At 41.8% G+C, this 23682-nt stretch overlaps 2 protein-coding genes across 2 annotated transcripts in view; both read right to left on the bottom strand.

Annotated features, from left to right (window-relative positions):
- antxr2a (ANTXR cell adhesion molecule 2a) overlaps window positions 1-23415 on the bottom strand; it is a 112114-nt gene extending 88699 nt beyond the window's left edge. Inside the window, exons 1-7 of the mRNA XM_084054749.1 lie at window positions 22919-23415; window positions 18588-18659; window positions 6643-6714; window positions 5377-5458; window positions 3966-4070; window positions 2918-2986; window positions 1284-1364 (exon numbers count right to left, since the gene is read on the bottom strand). Of these exons, the coding sequence (XP_083910875.1) occupies window positions 1284-1364; window positions 2918-2986; window positions 3966-4070; window positions 5377-5458; window positions 6643-6714; window positions 18588-18659; window positions 22919-23028 (591 nt within the window). The 5' untranslated portion in view covers window positions 23029-23415. The remainder of the gene's footprint in view (window positions 1-1283; window positions 1365-2917; window positions 2987-3965; window positions 4071-5376; window positions 5459-6642; window positions 6715-18587; window positions 18660-22918) is intronic.
- LOC311043177 (piggyBac transposable element-derived protein 4-like) lies at window positions 10701-15284 on the bottom strand (the record flags this gene model as incomplete). Its single annotated transcript, XM_084054361.1, has 5 exons — window positions 10701-10736; window positions 11103-12673; window positions 13286-13354; window positions 13712-13783; window positions 14615-15284. 5 exons carry the CDS (start codon window positions 15282-15284, stop codon window positions 10701-10703), a joined length of 2418 nt encoding a protein of 805 aa, XP_083910487.1.
- Window positions 23416-23682: the final 267 nt, after the last annotated feature.

Here is a 23682-nt window from a genome sequence, read left to right as displayed (position 1 = left end):
CTGAATGCCCGATCTGTGGAGCGAGCTACCCCCCCCCCCCCCCTCCCCCAAACACCCCCATGTTTTTAAATCCCATCTGAGAGCTTTTTTTGCACTCTTTGGCTTTAGACCCAGATTGAGAGTTATGTTTTTGAGAGTTTGTGTGTCTCTAAACTGTGTGTTTTTGGTGTCTTTTTATTCATTTATTTATTTTACTTTCTATGTGTTCTACCCTAGAATCTATTGTTTTCATCTGTTTTCATTTTATTAGATTTTTGAGTGTACTACTCTTTGGTTCAACGCTGCTGCTTGTGCTCTATAAATAGGAGTGGATTGGATTGAAATCATTACTATGCAAATAAAAAGTCTAAAAGTCTTGCCTAAAATGTGGTCACGTTAAAATGCTCCAGCAAAGGGAAACTATCAGTAATTAGCTTGGCGTACGACATATAAAGGCACTGCTGAATAGAAACACTGTTTAATCCTCTCTTACTGATGAGATTAAACATCTGACTGATTATATCTTCACCAAGAAAAGTATACACCTATCATTTTGTCCACACTTTCTAACAGCATAACTTCTATTGCGAGCTGCAATGAGAGGAGTTAGCTGTAGAGAGACACCTCGTATCTCCATATTTAGTGTTTTTCGTACATTACTCTGTAGTACTACAGTGTCACATAATCGTGATGGTGTAGTAGTACAGTATGTAAAACTATCACAATCAAGGTTGTTTGTGGACCCCAGTAAGAATAGCTGCTACTAAGCTGTAGCTCTTGGGTTCCCAAACTTTTCAGTGCCGTGACCCCCCAAAATAATCATATTTGAACTGGGGACCCCCCACCCTGACAAGCACTTGGAATTGTAGGCATTACATTTAGTTTGACTCGCTTCCACAGATAAATATTGTGAAAATAGCCGAACAACAAGCTCACAACGCCTCGCACTGCGAGGTGTTGTGAGCTTGTAGATCGGCTATTTTCACACGGTTTGCCTCTTTCTTACATAATATTTGACAATGTGGTATTAAAAAGGTCTTAAAAGTCATTCAATAGTAACTTTAGAAATGTGCACAGATACCCAGTATACACTTATACTGTATGTTGGTTTGTTTACTGTTGAGTAAGTAAACAATGTTACACATTAAGATAATTATCTGGGGAACCCCCCAAAATCATTTGCGGACCCCCCTGGGGTTCCCGAAGCCCCAGTATGGAAAGTGTAGCTAATGAGGATGCTAAACAAACAAACGACCACATACTTCTTCAGAGTTGACCAATGAAGAAAAAGCAGACAAACTCACCGAGTTGACGATGCCTTTGAGTGCATGGAATCCATCTTTGACGGGGAACACTTGGTTCTGGGTGTCTGCGATCTCACCCAGCTGTTTTCATAAGGGAGGAAATCACTACGTCAGTGAAAAATCTATTTGTCAATCCCTTCATTTCATTCATTTCCCTGGTCCTTAAGACTGGCTACTCTGTGTCCATTCCAAAGATGAATCATTATACATTTTTATGAATTTAGAAGTGGTAACACACAGCAATAGTCTGGAACAAGGTTATTATAGTTAAACCACTTAACCCATTGAGACCTGAAGCCGATTCTACATGTCTCCTGAATCCCAACAGTATTCTGAAAAACGTATGTTTCTATATCAGTGGTGCTCAATCTTTTTCATGTCAAGGACCCCCACAATGGGTTACAAACAATGGGTTAAACCCCACTATCCGTGTTGTGGGGAAAGCTTTTGTAGAAAAACAGCAGATCGACAAGCTCACATTTTCAGCGGCTATTCTCAGCGATAGCTTTCCCCACAAAAACAGAAAAGACACTAGTATAGAGCCCTGAGGGGCTCCGGTCAACCATATGGGGTTTAAGTGGTTAAAAGAGGATGAAACTCTAGGCTGATTTTATAGTTTGTTTTCCTGGGTTCAAGTTAAAAACTATAGCAGGGTAAAAAAAAAAACGTGGCAGTCTGCATAACACTGACATTAGAGTACACTATGATGTAAGCAACACAGCTGCAGCTAATCAATAATGGGTGTGTCAGTGTGTAAGCATTGACCGGTGACACGCCCATGGCTCTGGGTACACCTAACTCCAACAGACCATTAGCTGCAGCTGTGTTGATTTCTAGCCTATAAAAATAGAATAAAGTAGAGTCCATAAGCAACAGAAAATGCTTGCACACAAGGTTGAGGCAAAAATATAATGTTTTAATTGCAAAGGTGCAAAATGTGACATGGTGAAAAAAAGTGACAAAGAGAGTGGACGTTTCGGTCCTCAGACCATCAGCAACACTGGATGCAGGGTGCCCATGTTGGCCATAAGTAGGCCAGTAGGCCTATGGTAATTAAGCTGATAGAAGGCACCGAGTGCCATCAATCAGCCACTGCCAATTACCACTGTTGAGGCCCCCCCAAGGTCCCGCAAGGAAATGAATACCATACAGACATACATAAACAATACAGCAAACAAACAACGGAATCAATCCAACATTATCACTACTAAAGAGGCCTATACTAGCCTGCCATGTTTTTTTAATCAGCTGTAGTTTTTTACCTGAAATGGAAAATAAACTATAAAATCAGCCCCGGAGGTTCATGCCAATAGATATGTCATAGACGGCTGATGTCACAGACTGGCCGCATTAAATCCACATTATTATTTTTGTTCCAGGGACGTCCAGAAGCAAAGATTTGAGTTACAAATATTCGCTTTAGAAAATACATAGAATTTCAATGATTTGCACATTATGTTCATGATTTTTTGAAAATGGCAGATCTACAAGCTCGTAGCGCTCGGTGCCGCGCTATGAGCTTGTAGATCTGCTATTTTTGAATAGCCAAAGAAATCTAAAATGACAAGGGACGCTTTCCCCGGATTGAATGGATTAAACGTGCGATCAGGATAACGCTGAAGGCATCTTCTTACCTGCTGTTCATCAAAGTCCTTGATTCCCACGCAGTAAACCCGAGCGCCGTACTGCCTCGCTTCGTTGGCCTGCAATTCATTTCAGGGTGTAAGCAGCTTAACATACAGGAAATCCAACATAAAACAGAACTAATATACTGTACACCACTCCTGTCAGCTTTATGCAGAGTTCAGTCTCAAACAAGATAAGACTTTATCCTCTGTGTTAATTTAGACATTTCGTCGGTGTCGGGGGAAAACCTCTTATCTCCATACTCTAGCTGTTTGTGGGTTTTTTTTCCCATAAATGAACGACTCCACCTCACCCCCTAGCACTCACCTCTTCAGATCTCCACCTCACCCCCCTAGCGCTCACCTCTTCAGACTCCACCTCACCCCCTAGCACTTCTCTCTCCCTGAAACTCTTCTTTCGATTGATGCTTGTCTACTATGCAGATAATCTTGGCCACTTGTTGTCAATTGAGTGCATTAATTATGCATTGCTATAGGCAGATCATAACGCATTCATCATTGAATTAACAAGTCATTGCAAAATGCTTTATAATATGTTACAATTATTGTTATGTTAATCATTAAAAAGTATCAATGAGTGCTTATAACTGTAATTATACAGTGTTACAAGCAGATTATAATGCATTAGGAGTAATACATTATAGACATGGGCTTCATAGAAAGTGTTCCAAATGATTTGATTAATTAAAAAAAGGAATACATTTGAATAATCGTTAAGACAATAATCCATAGCTTTAGGCCTAAAAGTCAGCATTACAAGTTCAAAAAACCTGTTGAAAGTCATACTTGCCCTGATGAAGACCAGTTCTGGTCGAAAAACACGTTGGTTTTTAATATTGTGTAGACATGATCATAGTACTTTGAATTTACGCCCTCTCGTCCGTTCTTTTTTGAGTGCTCGGATGTTTCCTCTTTTTCAAGTTTTTTGAATCCAAGAATGTTTCTAACTCAACTTCTATCTCCATTGAGCACCTGGTTGATCTCTCTCTTTCAAACCCTGTTGAAAGTGTGTTGTGCCGTGTGTGTTTCACCTCACCATCTTCACGGTCATGTCATGAATGTACACGTCCAGCTTCCCGTCGGTCAGCGCCAGGATGATGCTGGACGACTTCTGCGTCTGCGCGCGGATCTGAGCCGAAGCCTGCAATGGGGTTCAGGACACAGGACAGCAGAACAACACATACACTGTCACAACTCTTTCAATGTAGAGCAGTGGTTCTCAACCAAGTGGTCCGGGGACCACCAGTGGTCCTTGAGGGGGTTCCAGGTGGTCCCCAGCTAAGTGATGGAGAGTTGGTAACCAAATTGACCCTTATATATATCTTTAACTCTTGAGAGTGTAAAATGAAACCAAATGGACCCTTACGGGTCCATTTGGTTTCATTTTACTCTCTCAAGAGTTAAATTATTGTTAAACATCTGCATTACTTACTGAGTGCCAGAATTATTTCAGGCCATTTCTGGCCAGTGCGATTCTTTTTTTTTTTTTCAAAGTAAAAAAAAAAGTGCTTAGGAAGCGAGATACAGCCTTTTTCAGTTATAAGTTAAACAAGGAGTGGATGGAGCTGCAAATCTTCAGATAATGATATCTTGGGTTCTGAACATTCTTTAAAAAAATATATATATATATATATATATATATATATATATATATATGTTACTTTTTATTTTGTTTTCAAAAACACGTCAATGGCACTCAATGACGACAATGAGTTAATTAAACAATTGTTATTTTGATCAACGTTTTCCTGTTATCTCTCCTATTGTACCAACATCAATACAGCATGGATGGCATTGTGGACAAAATCTTATCCAACGATAACAAAACATTCCAAGTCTTGGGTCTGAAGGTCCTTACACACCGGGGCGATTTTTTCGTGCGAATAATGCGTTTTTTTTTAAAACCTTATAAAGTCAATGGCTCCGTACATGGAGCGAAAAAGCGAAAAAGCGAAGCGAAAAAGCGTCTTTTAATTATTCGGAACGAGTCCGAATTTTGCGTATATTCGCTATATTCGCCGGTGTGTAACAACCTTTAGAGTGTAAATCTCATCAAACGGTGGTCCGTGGCTCAAATGCCGAATAAATAATGGACCTTGATATGAAAAGGGTTGAAAACCACTGATGTAGAGCATGATCAATAAGTTAATATTCGGTCATCATTTGACTTATCATCAATCATGCAGCTGGTATGTCCAGATTTTTTACTTTACTTTACTCGGCGTCCCTATTTTGGACATGGCATTATAGGTGAACATTTTCAAATGTTTTCAAAAATGTTCGGCAATTTCAAGAAATATCAAATCTACTAGCTCAGAGCTTGTAGACTGTTGTGAGCTTGGCCTGTTTGTGAGCTTGTAGATTGGTTGTTTTTGGCACGTGGCACCGGCATGCAACTAAAGCACGAATGAAACGAAAAGAGTAATAACAGGTTAATATCACTGTACCTCTTTAATGCCCTCATGCATGTATGTTTCACCTGCTGGTCGCACGTCATGAAGACGCTTCAGTCCTTCCTCTATCTCCTGTCTGAAAATGGACACACACTTTAAAGCGGCAATCAATAACTTTTTTTTTTGTATGAATAAAATGTAATTTTGTCCTATCTGTATGGTAGGGTATGTTTTAACAATATAACTTATACAATCAGGGTGGTTGTATTTTGCCTCCGTGCTCTTCTATTGAGACATTTAGATCGTGTCAAAGGTCATGTCATGTCTCACCTAGACACAGGATCTGACACAAATTTTGACTTTCAGGTCAACATTCAATGCATCCACTGAGCAAGCAGCTCTATTAGCTCAATGGTAAAAAATGTCAACACGCGCAGGAAACCGGGTTCAAAGTCCATCAAATGTAAGAAAATATTTGAGTAATAATTACTGTTCATGGCTTGATTTAATTTGTTGCACGATACTACACGCAACAAATGATATTCGGCCGAGGCATTATTTAACTGAAATATGTGAGTGGTCCAGAGCTCAAAAAAAGGTTGAGAACCATCACACGCTTAGCACTTTCGATAACAAATGACACTGATCATCCCCTGTATCGCTACTTCGACCTCATGTCATCTGGTCGGAGATACAGAGCCTTAAAGTGGCAAAAGGTTCGTTTTAGCAGGGGTTTTGTCCCCTCAGCCATTGTGGCATTAAACCAACTGCCCCGTCCATAGGAGGGTTTTCTGTGTACAGTGGGGACCTCATGTTTTTGTCTTTGTGATATTTTTGTTGTTATGTTGTTATGTTGTTTTTGTTGTTATTAACGAACAGACCTTGTGAAGACAATTTTCCCCTTGGGGACAATAAACATTATTATTATTAACCACTGATCTATTCCTATCCCACGGTTACCCTTATTCCACTCTCTTACTTTATCAAACCTTATTAAACTCAACTGATGTACTGATTTGTATCTTATGTATGAGTGAGCACACACATGCAATTATATGGGCAAGTTAACTAATAATGATGACTCAACCACAGGCAATCCGGTACACTTCGCCCTTCTTGAGATTCTAACTCCCTTTTCTGTGGAATTTCTTCGCCGCCGACTTCCCAGTAACTGATAATATTGACACGTTCATTTAGTGCACTGTTCCGTGGAAAAGTGTTTGTGTGTGTGTGTGTGTGTGTGTGTGTGTGTGTGTGTGTGTGTGTGTGTGTGTGTGTGTGTGTGTGTGTGTGTGTGTGTGTGTGTGGGTCGTCTCGTACTCGTCTCCGGTGAGAGGCAGGAGGACTTCTGCTTGAGCCGAGAACACGATGAAGGACACCCTCATGCTGGGGCTGCAGAGGCACAGGGAGGAAAACAATAATAATCCAGCGTGTTAATTAGGCCTGTCACGATTATGAACTTTCACTTTACTCAAATCATTGAGGGCGATTAACGATTTAATTGCGTTTCCATCGTTGAACATTGAAACATTATGAATACAAATTACTTTTCTGTTTGGCTTTTAGGCTTCGTAATATAAAAAGGTGCACAAATAACTGACTAACTTTAATAACTTTATATTTAAAAAATCCAAAACATGAATAGTGGAAATAGCAGATCTACAAGCTCAAAATGCGTCACTAGCGCTTGTAGATCTATTTCCACTATACATTTTTTTAAGTTTGAAAATATGTGAAAATTTTTCAGCATTGACATGATTATGCCAATTATACAAAACAGAATTGCGATTATCTTAAATAAGTGTGATTCGCAGTTGAACCCAGAGAGTGTTAAAATGTAATGGATTTGCACTGTTGTACTGCTTTTGCACTGTTGTCTCTTTAAAATATAACGTGATTCAAAAATACTTTTTAAGGTGTAATACCAACGACATAAATGCTAAATTTGTGAATAATAGAACACCTTCACAATTGCATGTTGATTAGAAAAGCATGATTTGAGTCACTTAATGAAATGACATGACTCTAGTAAGTCTTCCACCCAGCCACCACCACCCCCGTGCGCGCGCACACAAACACACACACACACACACACACACACACCCACACACACACACACACACACAAACACACACACACACACAAACACACACACACACACACGCACACGCAGTTGTTGATCTGACTTTAAATATGACAACTTTTCACTGTATATAAAGGCTGCTGGTGGGAACGGTTCTGTACATGTCTCCTTTCTTTGGTCTTTCGCCCAGGTGGGCGTCCTAAACCCAACCAAAATTTGAACCCTAACCTTAACCTCACCAAAACTATGTCTAACCCTAACCTTAACCTCAGTAAAACTATGCCTAACCCTAACCTCACAAACACTATGCCTAACCCTAACCCCGACCTTAACCACACAAAAACTAGGCCTAAACCTAACCTCAAAACCACGCCCACCCGGGCGAAACACCAAATAAAGAGGCTCTCCCTCCACCACTGCCTCTGTGAACAGAGGAAGTGATTCATTAATAACACGCAACAGGAAGAAGCAGGTTGTTGTCATGACGATGAGTCACAGATATACACACACACACGAGCACACGCACACATTTCACACAAATAATAGTACTTTGTACCTGTGACTTTCTCGAGGTGTGAACAGACATCCGGACATGTGTCCCTCCCTACGTACGTGCAGGGCTTTTTTTTTAGGGTCACAAGCTGAAAATAGCCGATCTACAAGCTCACAATGTGTCGGCATTGTGAGCTTGTAGATCGGACAAGTTTCAGCGTGGGACTCCGGCGGCGCGCCATAAAGTATGTGAATCAGGCTTGGCTGTTTATTCTGTGGTCGCAGTCATTTCTCAACCCGTGTGTCAGAGCACAGATTCCCTGCCTTGCAAACTTGGGAGCCGCATTTTGCAAACACAGCTGTTTACAGGAGTAAATAGCCAACCTCAAATGATCAACGTATATATCACAAACACACTAGGAAGCAGAGAATCTGCAAAAAAAAATCCTGATTAGCAAAATGTCATCTCAGCCACAATGTCAACTCCGCAGCCCAGCCAAACCAGGGTTATCACTAAAACTAAAATAAAAACGCTTTTTTCTCCTTAACTAAAACTAAATAAACACTAAAATGAACAATGCAAAACTACCTAAAAAAAAAGAACTAAACCAAACCAAAATAGACTTGCATTTAAAATCATCTTCGGTTATAGTTTTTTCCAGCATTGCTGTCATGCATTGTTTCATCTTTCAGTTTCTATATAAATCAAGGCTTTCCTATTAATTAACTAAGACTGAAACAAAACCAAAAAAATACAATAAAAAAATCCTTAAACTACTCATGCACTCGAAACACTAACTAAACTCAAACCAAACACCAAACTGAAAAATGAAATACTAATTAAAACAAATGAATATTGCAATACCATACTAACTCTGCAGTTTTTGTTTTGAAAAATATTGAAATTGTTTGGACATTTTCTTTTGCATTTTCTTAACACATTGACTGCCAGAGTTAAAACACCAGCCATAGCTGCCTGTGCCAGCCATTTTTGAGCTTTCTGGCCAGTCTATCTAGGCCCACAGAACATTTTGTGCTAGGACTATGAACACATGGAATACCTCAAAACAAAGATCAGAATCTCTACTTTCGCCAGGAAAAAAAGTGAGTTCCTAGCATGTTCTGTTCTTTAGCTATTGGCAGTTGAATATAGCTTGGTTTCACCAAAATCAGCTATCTGGATCTAGAAGCTGAGATAATGAGGCTTTTGTGAAACATTCTCTCTCAGGCAGAACAGTGATTAGACCCTTATATTTTCACCTTCAGTGACACATTACTGACATCAGACATCTGCACAGTTGTTGTTTTCAAACTAACAACACTGAGAAAGTGCTTTTGAATATACTTTTATATAGCTTTTTCACATCAACGTTTATCAACATGTGTCTTGTTGATAAACAAATCTCAAGCTCATTTCAACGTTTTTCTTTTCAAAGTTATAAGATCAAAAGAAGTGTGTGTGTGTGTGTGTGTGTGTGTGTGTGTGTGTGTGTGTGTGTGTGTGTGTGTGTGTGTGTGTGTGTGTGTGTGTGTGTGTGTGTGTGTGTGTGTGTGTCAAGACTTGGCATTATCTGTGCCAATTGTTTGAGTTTGTTTTACACACCATTATAATTTCACACACACACACACACACACACACACACACGCACACACAGGGAGAGATTTTGCACTGTCCCCCTCTGGTGGTCAAAATAAATCCCTACATTGTGACACATCCATCCATCCAATACAGACATATTGATGCCCCCTGATAGAAACCATATAGACATATAGACTGTATGCAAGGTAAGTGAGGAGGAATTATTTTCTGTGAATGCCATGCAGACAAGCACTGAGATCCAGATAGCATCTATGACATAAAACCAAGCAAAATCAGAAAATGTTTGACTTTTTAGATAGTGAAACAGTTTTATATACAGCCTTATTTTTATCACAACACCCAATTACTGAATATCAGTCCCCCATAACTCTTGATTGTGTGCAAATGGAACTAAATGGACCCATAGGGTTGACAGTAATGGTCAAATAGGGCTAGCTATGTATGTGTCTTTCTATATTCTATGTCCAGGTTTTCTTCAGATTAGGATACTGATTTCACTGGTTCCATTTGTGCACACAAGACCTGCTAGTTTTCAATTGTATATCTATGATATAAAACCAACAGTCTACAGAACCCAATTACTGAATATCAGTCCCCCATAACTCTTGATTGTGTGCAAATGGAACTAAATGGACCCGTAGGGTTGACAGTAATGGTCAAATAGGGCTAGCTATGTATGTGTCTGTCTATATTCTATGTCCAGGTTTTCTTCAGATTAGGATACTGATTTCACTGGTTCCATTTGTGCACACAAGACAATTGCAATTGTATATCTATGATATAAAACCAACAGTCTACAGAAAAAGTTTGAAACGACTCAGGCAGACACATTTGAACACTTTATATGTCTTTCAAGTGGAGTACAACATACAAAGTACAACATACAAAAAACATACAAAAAATACAATATATCATCATTGTGTGTTTTGCTGGCCAGCACATCAATGTCTCCTCAGATCGCTCAGGGTGGAGGTGGTCCCCGTGAGGGTCTGAGGACGTGATGGCATAGATGTCTTTCACCGACAAAGATGGCATCACGCACTCAGATCCCTTGGGGCAGTGAGAAACATTAGCAGCACATTCACTGCCAACTGTTGGCTGGCTCAGAGCATAATAAATCAAAGTCAAAATAAATACAAAATGAAAATAAAACAAACAAATACAATCAAAATGATTCAATAATACTTCTCCTTAGTATGGTAATCAATCGCTCAGGGCGGAGGTGGTCCCCGTGAGGGTCTGAGGACGTGATGGCATAGATGTCTTTCACCGACAAAGATGGCATCACGCACTCAGATCCCTTGGGGCAGTGAGAAACATTAGCAGCACATTCACTGCCAACTGTTGGCTGGCTCAGAGCATAATAAATCAAAGTCAAAATAAATACAAAATGAAAATAAAACAAACAAATACAATCAAAATGATTCAATAATACTTCTCCTTAGTATGGTAATCAAGGTAGCAATCAATAACATGGAGGGGTACCAAACAGCTTTTGCACTGATACCTTGTCTCACTCCGCCCTCCCCTCCTGGTGCAAACTCTGCACCATTTTGTTGGGTGCTTGTTTTTGGCAGTGGGGGGACAATAGACAAGCTCATGGACTTTCATATCGCCACTCAATCGGTCACAAGGTTCGCGACTTCTTGGTGCATAAGGACGCAGGGGGGGGGCAGGGGGGGGCGGAGAGGCCGGGGGACGGCAGGGGCGGGCAGGATGAGGCTGCTGGTGAGGCTGCTGCTGGTGAGGTTGCTGCTGGTGAGGTTGCTGCTGACAGGCGGCCGGGGGGGGGACAGGCGGGTCTGCTGGGACAGGGGCATGTCTCACAGCGGTCCAAGACTTGACAACGCTGAGGATGAAGTCATACATGCACTTACAGTCGCCACCTGGATTCCTTGTCTTGTAGAGTACGAATGCGTTGTACATTGCGATTTGGAATAAATAGACCACAAACTTGCTGCTCCACTTGGCTGTCTTCCTGATGAAGGGATAATAGCTTAGGTTTTGGTCTAGTCGGTCAACTGCATTCATACTCTTGTTGTATTCAAGGACACAAACTGGCTTCTCCTGTGGCACTTTGTCGCTGTGTTTTTTCTGCCTCACCATCTGGGTGCCCATCTCATCCTTGTGCTGGGTTGTGATCAATCGAACGATGCGTTTGTCTCGCCAGGCCAATAACATCACTTTGCCATTGTGAAGCATCTTACGTTGTCCCACTTTCAGGCTGGACATCGTCACATCCCTCATGGCTTGTGGTTCTCCTCTTTTTAGCCTCATGGTACCACAGGCATGGGTGTTCTTCTCAAGGAGGAGTTCATACAGCTTCACGGAGTTATAATAGTTGTCCATGAACAACGAAAACCCGTACCCTGTAAGACCCTGCAACAGAAAGATGACTGTGTCTGGTAGGGAAGAGTACTGTCCAGAATATGGCTTCATTGAGTAGCAGTACCCCGTTCCAGAATCGCACAGAATGTAGGACTTTATTCCATACTTGGTGGGCTTCATTGGGTTGTACACTCTGAAGGATAGGCGTCCCCTCCACAAAAGCATCCCCTCATCGATGCTGATGTTACGACCTGGAACAAACATCTGCTTGAATTTGTCTGTCAGGTACAGCAAGACCGGGTTGATTTTACAAAGCCTGTCGACAACAGCAACCTCACCAGCAGCTTCGGCGGCGGCAGCGGCGGCGGCGTGAGCGGCAGCGTCAGCCTCATTGTTGGTGAAGTGGAGAAACCGCCAGATGATCTGGAACCTGTTGCGTGGCATCTTTTTGCCGAAGAACGAAGTGAGTACAGGGTCATCGGTCGACCAATAGTACTCTAGTACAGGCTTTCGAACAAGGCCAGTGAGGAACAACAGGGCCAAAAAGTTTTTCAGCTCCCCCACTGAAACCGCTTTCCAGTCCTTCACCCTGCTTTGTGGATGCTGCGCCACTTCTTCTTCACTCCTGGCCTGGATGAACACGTCAGCATAGTGGTTGGTCTGCTCTACTATCATCCCTAGCAGCTCATCAGTGAGGAAAAGTGAAAGAAAGTCTACAGGCATGGTGGAATGTAGCTCCGCCGCAGCATTTCTAGGACCCGGACTAGCAGTGAAAGGGATGTCCTCCCTAGGTTCCCAATCTGTGTCCTTCCACACAGGCTCTACAGCTGACGGCCTCCCACCATGTCCTGTGAATTACAGAAATACACAATTACCATAAAATACATCTTTTTTGTTTGTGTGGCAGTGTTGATTTATATGAAAATATGACTAAAACTAAATGGACTTTTATTCAACAGACTATGACTAAAACTGAATCAAAATGTACTGTCAAAATCATGTTGTTGTGGTACATGATTTTGTGACATTTATCATTGCAGAGTGGGGTTTTAGCGAGGGCTGGCTCTGTATGTGTTTGTCTATATTGTATGTCCAGATTATGACACTATGTGGAATTGTATTCAACAGACTATGACTAAAACTGAATCAAAATGTACTGTCAAAATCATGTTGTGTGGTACAGCTGTGAAAACTGTCTCACCTCTTTTACGCCCGTCACGTGGTACTGCGGTTGAAGGTGATGGTCCCGTTTCCTCCACATCCATCATGCCTGAAATCATAGTAAAACATAAAATAGTTTGGTAAATAAGATATACAATTATATTCACTGCCAGCATGGCAACTTTAGAATGAATGACATGTATCATGTCATGAATGACATGGGCTGGCTCTGTATGTGTTTGTTGTATGATGTACTGTCAAAATCCTGTTGTGTGGTACAGCTGTGAAAACTGTCTCACCTCTTTCACGGCGGACACTTGGTACTGCGGTTGAACATGATGGTCCTGCTTCCTCGACATCCATCATGTCTGAAATCACAGTAAAACATAAAATAGTTTGGTAAATAAGATATACAATTATATTCACTGGTGGTGGTGCATTACTTTGTGCAACTTAGAATGAATGACATGTATCATTGCAGAGTGTGGTTTTTAGCCAGGGCTGGCTCTGTATGTGTTTGTCTATATTGTATGACCAGATTATATGTATGACACTGTGTCAAACACAAACAGAGTTTAGCCCTAAATGACCAAATACAGTAGCCTGGTTAGGCAAGGCTACCATTACAGTACGATGTGTACAAATGGAACCAAATGGACACGTGATGAAGAAAATGGCATCTATAAAAACCAACTGTCTAATGAAAATGTTTGAAACAGACTTACCATTCCTAGCAGACTGTGTAGGCCTATGATGAGATGACGACGCCATTGCTTCATCAGACTCATCTTCGTCGTCTGAAAGTAAACAAGATCAAACACTGTTGATGTTGTGGACATAAGGGGACCTTTGATGAAATTTATTATGATGGTGGGGGCCTCGGTGCACCTGGCCTCCACCCCAAAAACTAAAGCCATCAAAGGGATTTGAAAATCATTGTTGACATGTCCTCATGTGACCCACAACACTACAAAAGACTTTGTTGACATGGCCTCATGTCGACCCCCAACAAAATCAAAACATTTGTTGTCATGACATGACATGACCTCTTCCCTTTGAAGTATGCCACCCCCCCCCCCCCCCAAAAAAAAACCCCAGATCTACAAGTCAACAAATTCATAGGCTACATCGTCAACATATTCAAATAAATCACATGCATATAAATAGATACAGAATAAAATAAATACATATTTTATAACTGGCTGACCCAGAGTGCAATATCCTAGAAATCCACACCGGGCTTCTACATTGTCCATATATAAATAAGGTGTTACACACACCTCCAGTTGTTAGAGGCCCAGTCAAACAATTTGTCTAAAAAGGATGAAACCATTCATAGGTATTCAATTCATCAAAATATAAAATGGCACCATTCAATGATCATAACAAGATAAAAGCACTACGTTGTGATGCGATTGAATGGTTTGGTGCCATTTTATATGTTGATATAAGTAAGTAGTGCCCCACAGACTTTATACAAATATCAGGTAAAACATAGCCGATTTACAATCTCACAACGCGTCGCAGCGCGAGGCGTTGTGAGCTTGTAGATCTGCTATTTTCAGAGTACAACCAAAAGGTAAAATATGATAAAAAAAAAGATATATATATATATAGGATATTCTTACCACTGGTAAACGGATCCAGACAATGTTTCCTTGGGCTTGGCTCGCTTGGCTCCCAGCTGCCAGAACAATCCGAATCGGAGCTCTCTTCACCGTCAGTAGTGTCTGGTTCTGGGCGATATGACACGGTCCTCGGAGTCGGTCTTTTGCTACGACGCAATCGGTGCCCGGGATCGGGGTCTGGTACCGGTGGGTTCGTGTCCTCCTCAGGCTCAGATACCTCCGCAGGTGGTGGGGGAGGTGGTGGGGGGGGTGGTTGCTTCTTAGGCCTCCGTGGTCGTTGCCGCCCGCGCCGGGGGACGGTCGAAGACACCGATGTCTCCTCAGATCCCTGGGGAGCAGTCTTCGCCTCCTCGGATCCCTCCAATGGCGGAGGTGGTCGCGGCGGAGGTGGTCGCGGCGGAGGTGGTTGCCACGAGGGTTCTGCTGACGTGAAGACATAGGTATCTTTCACCGATAGAGATGGCTTCACGTCAACAGATCCCTCGGGGGTAGTGAGAGACGCCGCCTGCTTCACCTCCTTGGAGCCCCCAGCTAGTGGCGAAGGTGGTCGCGGGGGAGCGGTGAAAGACGCCACCGCCGACGGCTTCTTCTCAGGTCGTGGTGGTTCCTCCACAGGTCGTGATGGTGGTCCCGGTGGTGATGGGGGTCCCGGGGGAGCAGTGAAGGACATTGTCTCCAAAATAGTTCTTTGGGTCGGGTCTCTCCGAGGCCATTTGGCCTTGCTTTTTCTTCGCATCTCGCCTAAAAACTATACTCCCGAGTCCGACTCCCACCTATAAATATGTACACCTAACTCTCACCTATATATCTATGTACTACTATACTATATAAACGTCTTACTCTCACCTATATATATATATCTTGCACCTCTCCTAACTTTACCAAACTAACTAACTAACTAACGATCGCTTGCTCTTTCTCTGTCTCTCAGTCGCTGTCTCTCGCTCTCTCTCACTCTATTTCTCTGTCCGTCCGTCTCTGCTCACTGTTTGTTTAGAATGCCACAGGGACTGTTGTTCTGCACCCGGATTTGTAGTGTTTTGCTCAGATCATGTGACTTTTGCGATCATGTGACTTTTCTTTTGTCGTAGAAGCTTAATATTAATACACAGGTTGTGGAAGATTGCAATCTACCTTATACCAATGAAAAGACCTAATATCGAGTTAACTCGATCTAGGCAGTCAAGCGCTGGATTCTTAATATCGAGATAACTCGATCTAGGCAGTCAATGTGTTAACACTAATCTACTCTTCTGGCTGTGCTTGGCACAAATATTTTCAGACCGGTGTCCGCGGCCAAATATATTTCAATTTTAGGGATCCATGACACAAAAAAGTTTGAGAACCTCCACGGTTCATTCTAAGTTCAACATATTGCGGTTGAGAATATTGCGTCACCGAACCCTCTGTGAACAACGAACGTGTGCGAAGCGAACGTCTCGAAAAAAGTTTCCCACGAAGCCAACGCTTCTTCTGTGTGTCAACGGAGAGGAGTGGGAGGAGTGTGTCGGGAGTCTTTTTGAGCATAAGGAGAGGTGCTGATTCTCTGGTCACCCACATGACACATGGCCCTAGTCACCAGCATCCTCCTCCCCCTCAGTCACAGCACCATCTTTAAGCCACACGGACATACTTGGCGCGGGATCACAGCAATCCGTCACATATCGCACGCTTCCTTCCTGCGAGTTAACCACTTGAAACCATGGGGTCTTCAACAGGGGGTCCTCAGAGTTACAACAGGGGGGCCGCCAAATATTTGTGTAATAGAATAAAACTTTTTTTACGTGAATTACCTCTTGAACCCTAGCATCCCTATTCTGAGGAGAACTTAGCAAAATAGCCAAAAAATAGCCAATCTACAAGAGGTAGAGGGGAAAAAAGAGCAGACAGAGTACAAAGTTTACTAAGTATTGAGGGTTTAAGTGGTTAAATGTCTGAAAATGCACAGGAGCATTCATTTAATAAAACATGAATTTACACAACACTGATGATAGTGCTGTCAAACAAGTCTATGAAGCTATCTATGAGATGAAACGTTTACGGCCCTATTCTGGGCGCCGTCTTACCCATTATCCCTAAACTTCTTTGCATTTTTTACTATGAGCTTGTATATCTGCTATTTTTGAATAGCCAAAGTATAAAATAATGCTTTTTAGCTCAAATAAAAAAATGACACAGATGCATTTTCAAATAGTTGAAATAGCAAATCTACAAGCTCACAATGTGTCGATGTAGATTGGCTATTTGAACTACTTGAAAATGTTTTTCAAAATAGTAAAAAATGGCAAAGAAGTTTAGGGATAATGGGTAAGACGGCGCCCAGAATAGGGCCGATAATCTGCAACACTTTTTTTCACAACACGTAGCCTAGTGGAGGTCCCTGCTTCATGTCTCTCTCAGCTAAGGGGTCCTTGGCCTGAGAAACGTTGAAGACCCCCGACTCATAAACCCTGTGTGCTTCTTCGGTGACCGGGCTCCCTCGTGAGAGGTCTGTACTTGGTCCCCTCCTTTTCTTTCCTGCAGTAGCTGGAGAGGTGGTCTCCCTATACTCTTCCATTGAGACATTTTAAGACCATGGGGGTCAGGTATAGGAGACACCTTAATTGGTTGGTAAGTAGTACTGCCTGAAGCTCATAAGTGCAATACCTCTCCTGTCCCAAAGGGCAGATTCCCTCTTGATTTGAATCAACAGGGAAAACGCCTATGGACAACGCGTTGCATTGCGAGCTTGTACATTGGCTACAGTCGGCCAAAGAGATTTTCTATTGAGGGAAAAAAGGGGGGGGGGGGGAACTAGTAGAGATCCCTGGGGAGACCCCCGGGTCAACGCAGAATGCTGGGTTTGAGCGGTTAATTAGGGCTTCAGACGTAAAGGCTTTAATGAATTCTGTGTTGTGATATATTATTGAATTAAGATGGCGACGGAGCCAGGGACAGCACAGCACCAGGAGGCGGTGCGCGTGGTAGAGATAGTGGTCCGGTTTCCGCGCCACATGGCGGAACAGAAGTGCTCCTTTTGTTAGGCTTTTGTTTAGCCCGTCGAAACCGGGAAAGCGTCCGAGTCATTTTCGGCGTTGGCTATTCAAAAACAGCAGATGTACAGTACATACAAGCTCGCAGTGCGTGACTTTGTGTCGCACCGCGAGCTTGTACATCTACTATTTTTGACATTATTTGGAACAAACATTTTGAAAAAGTGTTTGTGATTTTTTTTTTTAAATACATTTGAATGTATTAGCACAAATCTTCTCTTCTGGGTATCCCTGGCACAAAAAATATTCAGATGGGGGGTCAATTTGTATCAAATATGAATCAATTTGGGGGTCCTTGGCACAAAAAAGTTTGAGAATCACTGATAGAAGGCATTTGTAGAATCGGCCTCAGGTCTTAATGGGTTAGCAGACGGTCCTCGTCGCCTTACGAGCGCGCTCTCTCTCTCTCTCTCTCTGTGTCTCTCTCTCGTCTTAACGTAGCGTTTGCCTGCTTGTGAGCCGCTAGCGCGGCGGTGGATCTGGACTACCCCCCCCCCCCCCCCCGCCGGTTGCAAATGGCCATTCTCACAGCCCAGAAGACGGCTCCTCTCTGCCACCCACTCCCACCTGTCGCCTTTTGCTATTTTCTTCAACCAACCACTCCGTTCTGGCTGGGTCTCTGTACCGTCTGTACCCAACTGGCACGCACCGCTTGACTCAAACGTTACGCAAGACCGACGCACCGACGTGGTCGACTTTAAATTATTACTATTATTATTATGGCCGGTGTACTGCACCAGTGCGAATTCCTGTTCAAATGCAAGGAATTATTATCATTATTCTATGCACACATGAATATTGAGTATTGAGGACGTAAACGTGCTAAAAAAACGTGCACGTGGCAACTCGCAAGTGGTAAAAATGTATGGTATTTTGTGGGTCATGCAAGTCTAATGTAAAACCCCCTTTATGGTGTCCAAATGCGGCAGACAGTAACTCACCTGACAAATCGCTCGGTGAGATTCTTCACAAAGGAGTAAATCTCGCCCCAGTCTTTTGCAACGCTTCCAGACCTGCAACACAGGAAATATGTTCAGCGACATCAGTGCAAGAACAGATACTGTAGTGACGAAAACATGTGCAGCGGGTCACAACTTATTGGCAATAGTTCTCAAAGTGGGGTCCGGGGACCCCCAGGGGTCCTTGAAGGGGTTCCAGGGGGTCCCCCAGCTAAATCAGTAATAAGATCACAAATATATCAATTTAGGGGTCCTTGACATGAAAATGTATGAGAACCACTGATTCGTGGTGTGAGGTCTTCTGATTCATGGTGTGCTGTTCATTGAATTTGAACTGTATTCCTTGCGTAACAGTGGACTTTGCAAATTGTCGCTGTCGGGCAGAAACCTTGTATCTCCATATTTCATATCGTTATGTTTTTTTTCCCCTTCATAAATCTATGCCCTATTTTATACTTGAAGGAAGTAACTTCCTTGTATGAGAGGGGTGTCATGTAATAGTAGCGGAAAATATCTACAAGCCCACAATGTGTTGCAATGCAAAGTGTTTTTATTTTTTTTTTAAATGTTATTGAATATTTTATTAGTCCGAAACGGGGAACTTGTTTCTATTGTGGTCCTATGTATTCAATTTGCTAGCATAGCATCAAAAATGAACACAATACATGTCATGTGTGTGTGTATTTTATAAACATTTATGAAAACTAAAGTATGAGCTTGGAACGCAGGTTATTTTCTTTCCATTTCCTGAAAATGTAACAGTTTTGGACATACAAGTCTTCTGCCCGACAACAACGAAATACGACTCATCTGAGAGTTACTGGTGGTGAGGGTTTTTTCTGTTGTTGTTATTGTGCTAGTTGTTAACCAGCAACGTTAGCACTCATGCCGTTTGCAAACCGCAGACAAAGAAATTAGAGAGATGATATATAACAACAAGGGTCTTGTTGAAGTGGAAATCCCACGGCCAGTCGGCCACACATTAAAACTAATTAGAGGGCGATGTTACGATTTTGTAATCATGAAAACTAACGGATACATAAATTTCTGGGAACAATCAAGGGCACGGCAATGTTACAGGGGGGAAAACGACATTGTAGCCCTTGGTCCCGATAACCCATTAAGACCGGGAAATAAGTCATTTTTAGATTTCTTTGGCTATTCAAAAATAGCAGATATACAAGCTCATTGCGCAGCACCGAGTAGCGCTACGAGCTTGTAGATATGCTTTTTTTTTTTTAAACATCGTGAAAATGTGTGCAAATCTTTAAATATATGTTTTTTAAAGTGAAAATGTTAAACTAAAATCTTTGCTACTGAGGGATTCTACAAATCCTAACAGTTTTAAAAAAAAATATATGTTGCTATAATATCAGTGGTTCCCAAACTTTTTGGGAACCATTTGGCTGTGGACCCCCATCTCAAAATATTTTGTTCCAGGGACCCCCAGAAGTTGTAACAAAAAAAAGCATATTGAAAGATTTGCACAAATGTTAAATTTGCACAGATATACAAGCTCTTTCTCAACAGCGAAAGAAATCTTAAAATGACACAGATGCGATCCCGGTCTTAAAGGGATAAGTCAACTTGACCGGTGTGAACACAAGAGAGTAAAATGTGCCCTTGATGAAACGGGCGAAGGGGTAATTAAACCAATAATTACAATTCAATGTATGTGGAGCACATAAAACAGCAGAGTTTGACCATTAGGAAGCTCATCTTTCATACGGTGTCTCTCTCCTCCCCTGCGCACGGACGACAAGGACAAAAGAGTGGATGAGGAGAGATGGGGAGGCGAGGAGAAGAAAAGTTCCACTGTACCAAGGTTAATATACTGTATTTAAAGCAGCAGTATGGAACTTTCCTCCTCTACCCCAGATTTGAACCCGGTTTCCTCCTGCGCAAGTGCTGAATTGTTTTTGTTTTTTTACCATTGAGCGAATAGAGGCTGCCTGCTTGCTCAAGGGATGAATTGAATCTTGACCATCATGTCAAAATTTGTGTCAGATCCTGTGTCTAGGTGAGACATGACCTTTGACACGATCTAAATGTCTCAATAGAAGAGCAGGGAGACAAAATATAACCACCCCAATTGTATTATATTATACAGTATGTATTAACATACTCTACCATACAGATTGGACAAAATTACATTTTATTCATAAAAAAGTTAAATAGTGCCACTTTAACTAACGAAACAAAGAAAGCCAGAATACAAATTTTAAAAAACACCAACAGCAGAAAACATTGCGTTTTCGGGCAGGATACTGTGATGCCACTGTGACTTTGTGTTATTGTTGCACGGGTAACAGGTGTGCCTTGAGATTCTGACTTGCCCTTTCATGCAAAGGTTTTTAAAAGGGGTCATTGAGGGGGTTTCAAGGACCTTCACACACAGGTCCATTTGGTTCCATTTGTACATCTGAGTTATGGGGGTCCTTGGGCCTAATGTATACCAAACACTGGCCAAGTGTTTGGCCGAGTCATTTCGGCCGAAGAGGATAAGTTCTTAATGAATACTTCCTGTGACACTTCCTGTGTGATCCTGAGATATGAACAGATATGCTGCAGGTCCATGCTAACCCAAACAGAAACGTAGAACCACAACACTGCATATTCGTCACTGTCTGGCAGGAAACTCTTATCTCTGTGTTTTTACTTTTTGTGTTTTTTCGTAAATGAACGTCCTATTTGATCATACTAGAGCATCACACAAAAGTATCAAATGTATCAGAATGTTTCGATCTGCAAGCTCGAAACGTGGTGCGTGTGCTGGGTCAATTATAAACTCAGCAAAGTAGCATCCTGTACGTATGAATATAAATATATGCATTGATTCCATTATTTATTTAATTGCTTTGTACTTAACTTTTGAAGTTTCGTGTTAAGATATTACCCTCAACTCAGCAGAAATGACTGGACAGAGTTATGCCTCCTATAGGGCTGGGAAATCTGTCAATATTAATGGAGCCAGCAGGGACATAATATCAATATTAGCAATATGGTTGTATGAGACTAGATAAAGTCTGGGATTCTTGACTGAATCCCCCCTTCAGGTCACACACTCAGATCAATGGGACAACAATGAGTACGCTTTTAGCTTTTTGGTGTCATCTTTTGACTTCCCTGTGTGCATTATGTTCTGTACATATTGTCTGTAAATCAATCAATCAATCAACATTGTAATATTGTGCTATGGTATAAGTGTTGTCTTTTCCTGGTTGCATTACAGTGAAGTGTAACAGAACTTTTAGCTGTTCTATCAACAACACAATTTGCCTTTAGTCATTCAGTGGGCATTAGTTCATTTTTTTGTCAAAGCACAAAACATATCACCACAATATCATCACAAGTGGAGGCATTTGGTCAAACAATATTGTTGCATTTTGATGTTGTCATGCTGGCCGATCCCCTCCCCTCCCTGTCTTCAGGGGAAACAGTATGTGTATGAGTGATGATGCAGGGGGTTGAGTGTAGGCAGGCATGCTGCCAATGAGCAAGGCAGCATTTCCTTTGTTCCTTCAACCAACTCCACAATAACTCACACATTAACACAACACATTGGGAACGGAGCTCATCTTCACAGTAAAGAATCCTCACTGTAAACGTATCCCTTTGTAAACCTCTGAGAACGTGTAAGAAATGTAACCAGTGGTATAAAGTAACTAAGTACATTTACTCAAGTACTGTACTAAAGTACAATTATGAGGTATTTTTTTACTTTACTGGAGTATTTCCAATTTTCAATACTTTTGCTTCTACTCCACTACATTTGATTGACAAATATTGTACTTTTTACTTTTTACACGTGACTACAATTATTTGAAAACTTTAGTTACTAGTTACTTTGTAGATTTTGAATAATATTAAGAAACATACAGTGACCACCTCAGCCCTATACTTTGGCTATTTGAAAATAGCCGATCTACAAGCTCACAACCTGTTGCTGACTGTAGATCGGCTATTTTCAAAATATTTTTATACATGACGAACTTGTGAAATGGGATATTCTGCATAATGAGTACTTTTACTTTTGCGACTTTAAGTATATTTTGATGCACACTTGCCAATACTTTTGTACTCTTACTCAAGTCAAGTCAAGTTTGAACACCGGACTTTTACTTGTAACAGAGTATTTCTGCATTGTGGTATTGATACTTTAAGTAAAACATGTCAGTTCTTCCAAATGTAAACAATGGACCCTGATTTGGCAACATTTTGCTGATGTGTGTTTGATCATCGACATGTCTCCTAGCTATGGCGGCATAATCAAGACGGTTGTGTTTTGTCTCGTTTTTTTGTGTTTTTCTTACCGATCCAACACGAAGTACAGGTCATATGCTCCATAACACGTCTTCTGCTCAGCAGCAGCACAGGAGGAGGAGGCGATCAGCACCCCGATCAGCAGGGTGACCAGGACCATGGTCACAAACTAGGGTGACAACAATAATAGATCCAACTTTTTTTCCTTTTCTTTTTTGCAATCTGGAGAAATGTATATATAGCAACAACTTCTGGGTATGTCAACTGTGTTACAGTCTATAATCCGTGCACGCTGTCTGTCATCCCGTCCAGGCTCGATCGCACCAAGAAGAAAGAAGCAACATGTCAAAAAGGTTTGAGGCAGAGCTTGAACTTATTCTACCCGTTATTATCCTACTGTTGCAATAGAGGAAACCACTCCACTGACGTCACCGACGCATTTTCGCCATCGTTACTTTACTCACTGCGTCCCACTCATCCTCTATTAAACGATCTATGATCTATTTGTTGGATAAAGTATCCTGGGGAACTTCCCCTGTGTCCGACACTCTCACACACACACACGCCACCGCCAGCTGCAGCGCATGCGCAATGTTGGTTGAACCCAGCTGTGGAACCGTTGGTTGTGGTGGGGTCACGGTCACAATACGTTCCCCCTCCCTCCCAATATGATGTGGTGTGTGTGTGTGTGTGTGTGTGTGTGTGTGTGTGTGTGTGTGTGTGTGTGTGTGTGTGTGTGTGTGTGTGTGTGTATATAATATATATAAGATATATTGATATATTGATATAATATATCAATATATTATATTGAGAT

Source organism: Gymnoscopelus microlampas (genome assembly GCF_963454915.1).
Source record: "Gymnoscopelus microlampas genome assembly, chromosome: 4".
NCBI lineage: Eukaryota > Metazoa > Chordata > Actinopteri > Myctophiformes > Myctophidae > Gymnoscopelus > Gymnoscopelus microlampas.
The sequence above is the reverse complement of the archived record's forward strand: the minus strand, read 5'-3'. Positions and strand labels throughout refer to the sequence as shown.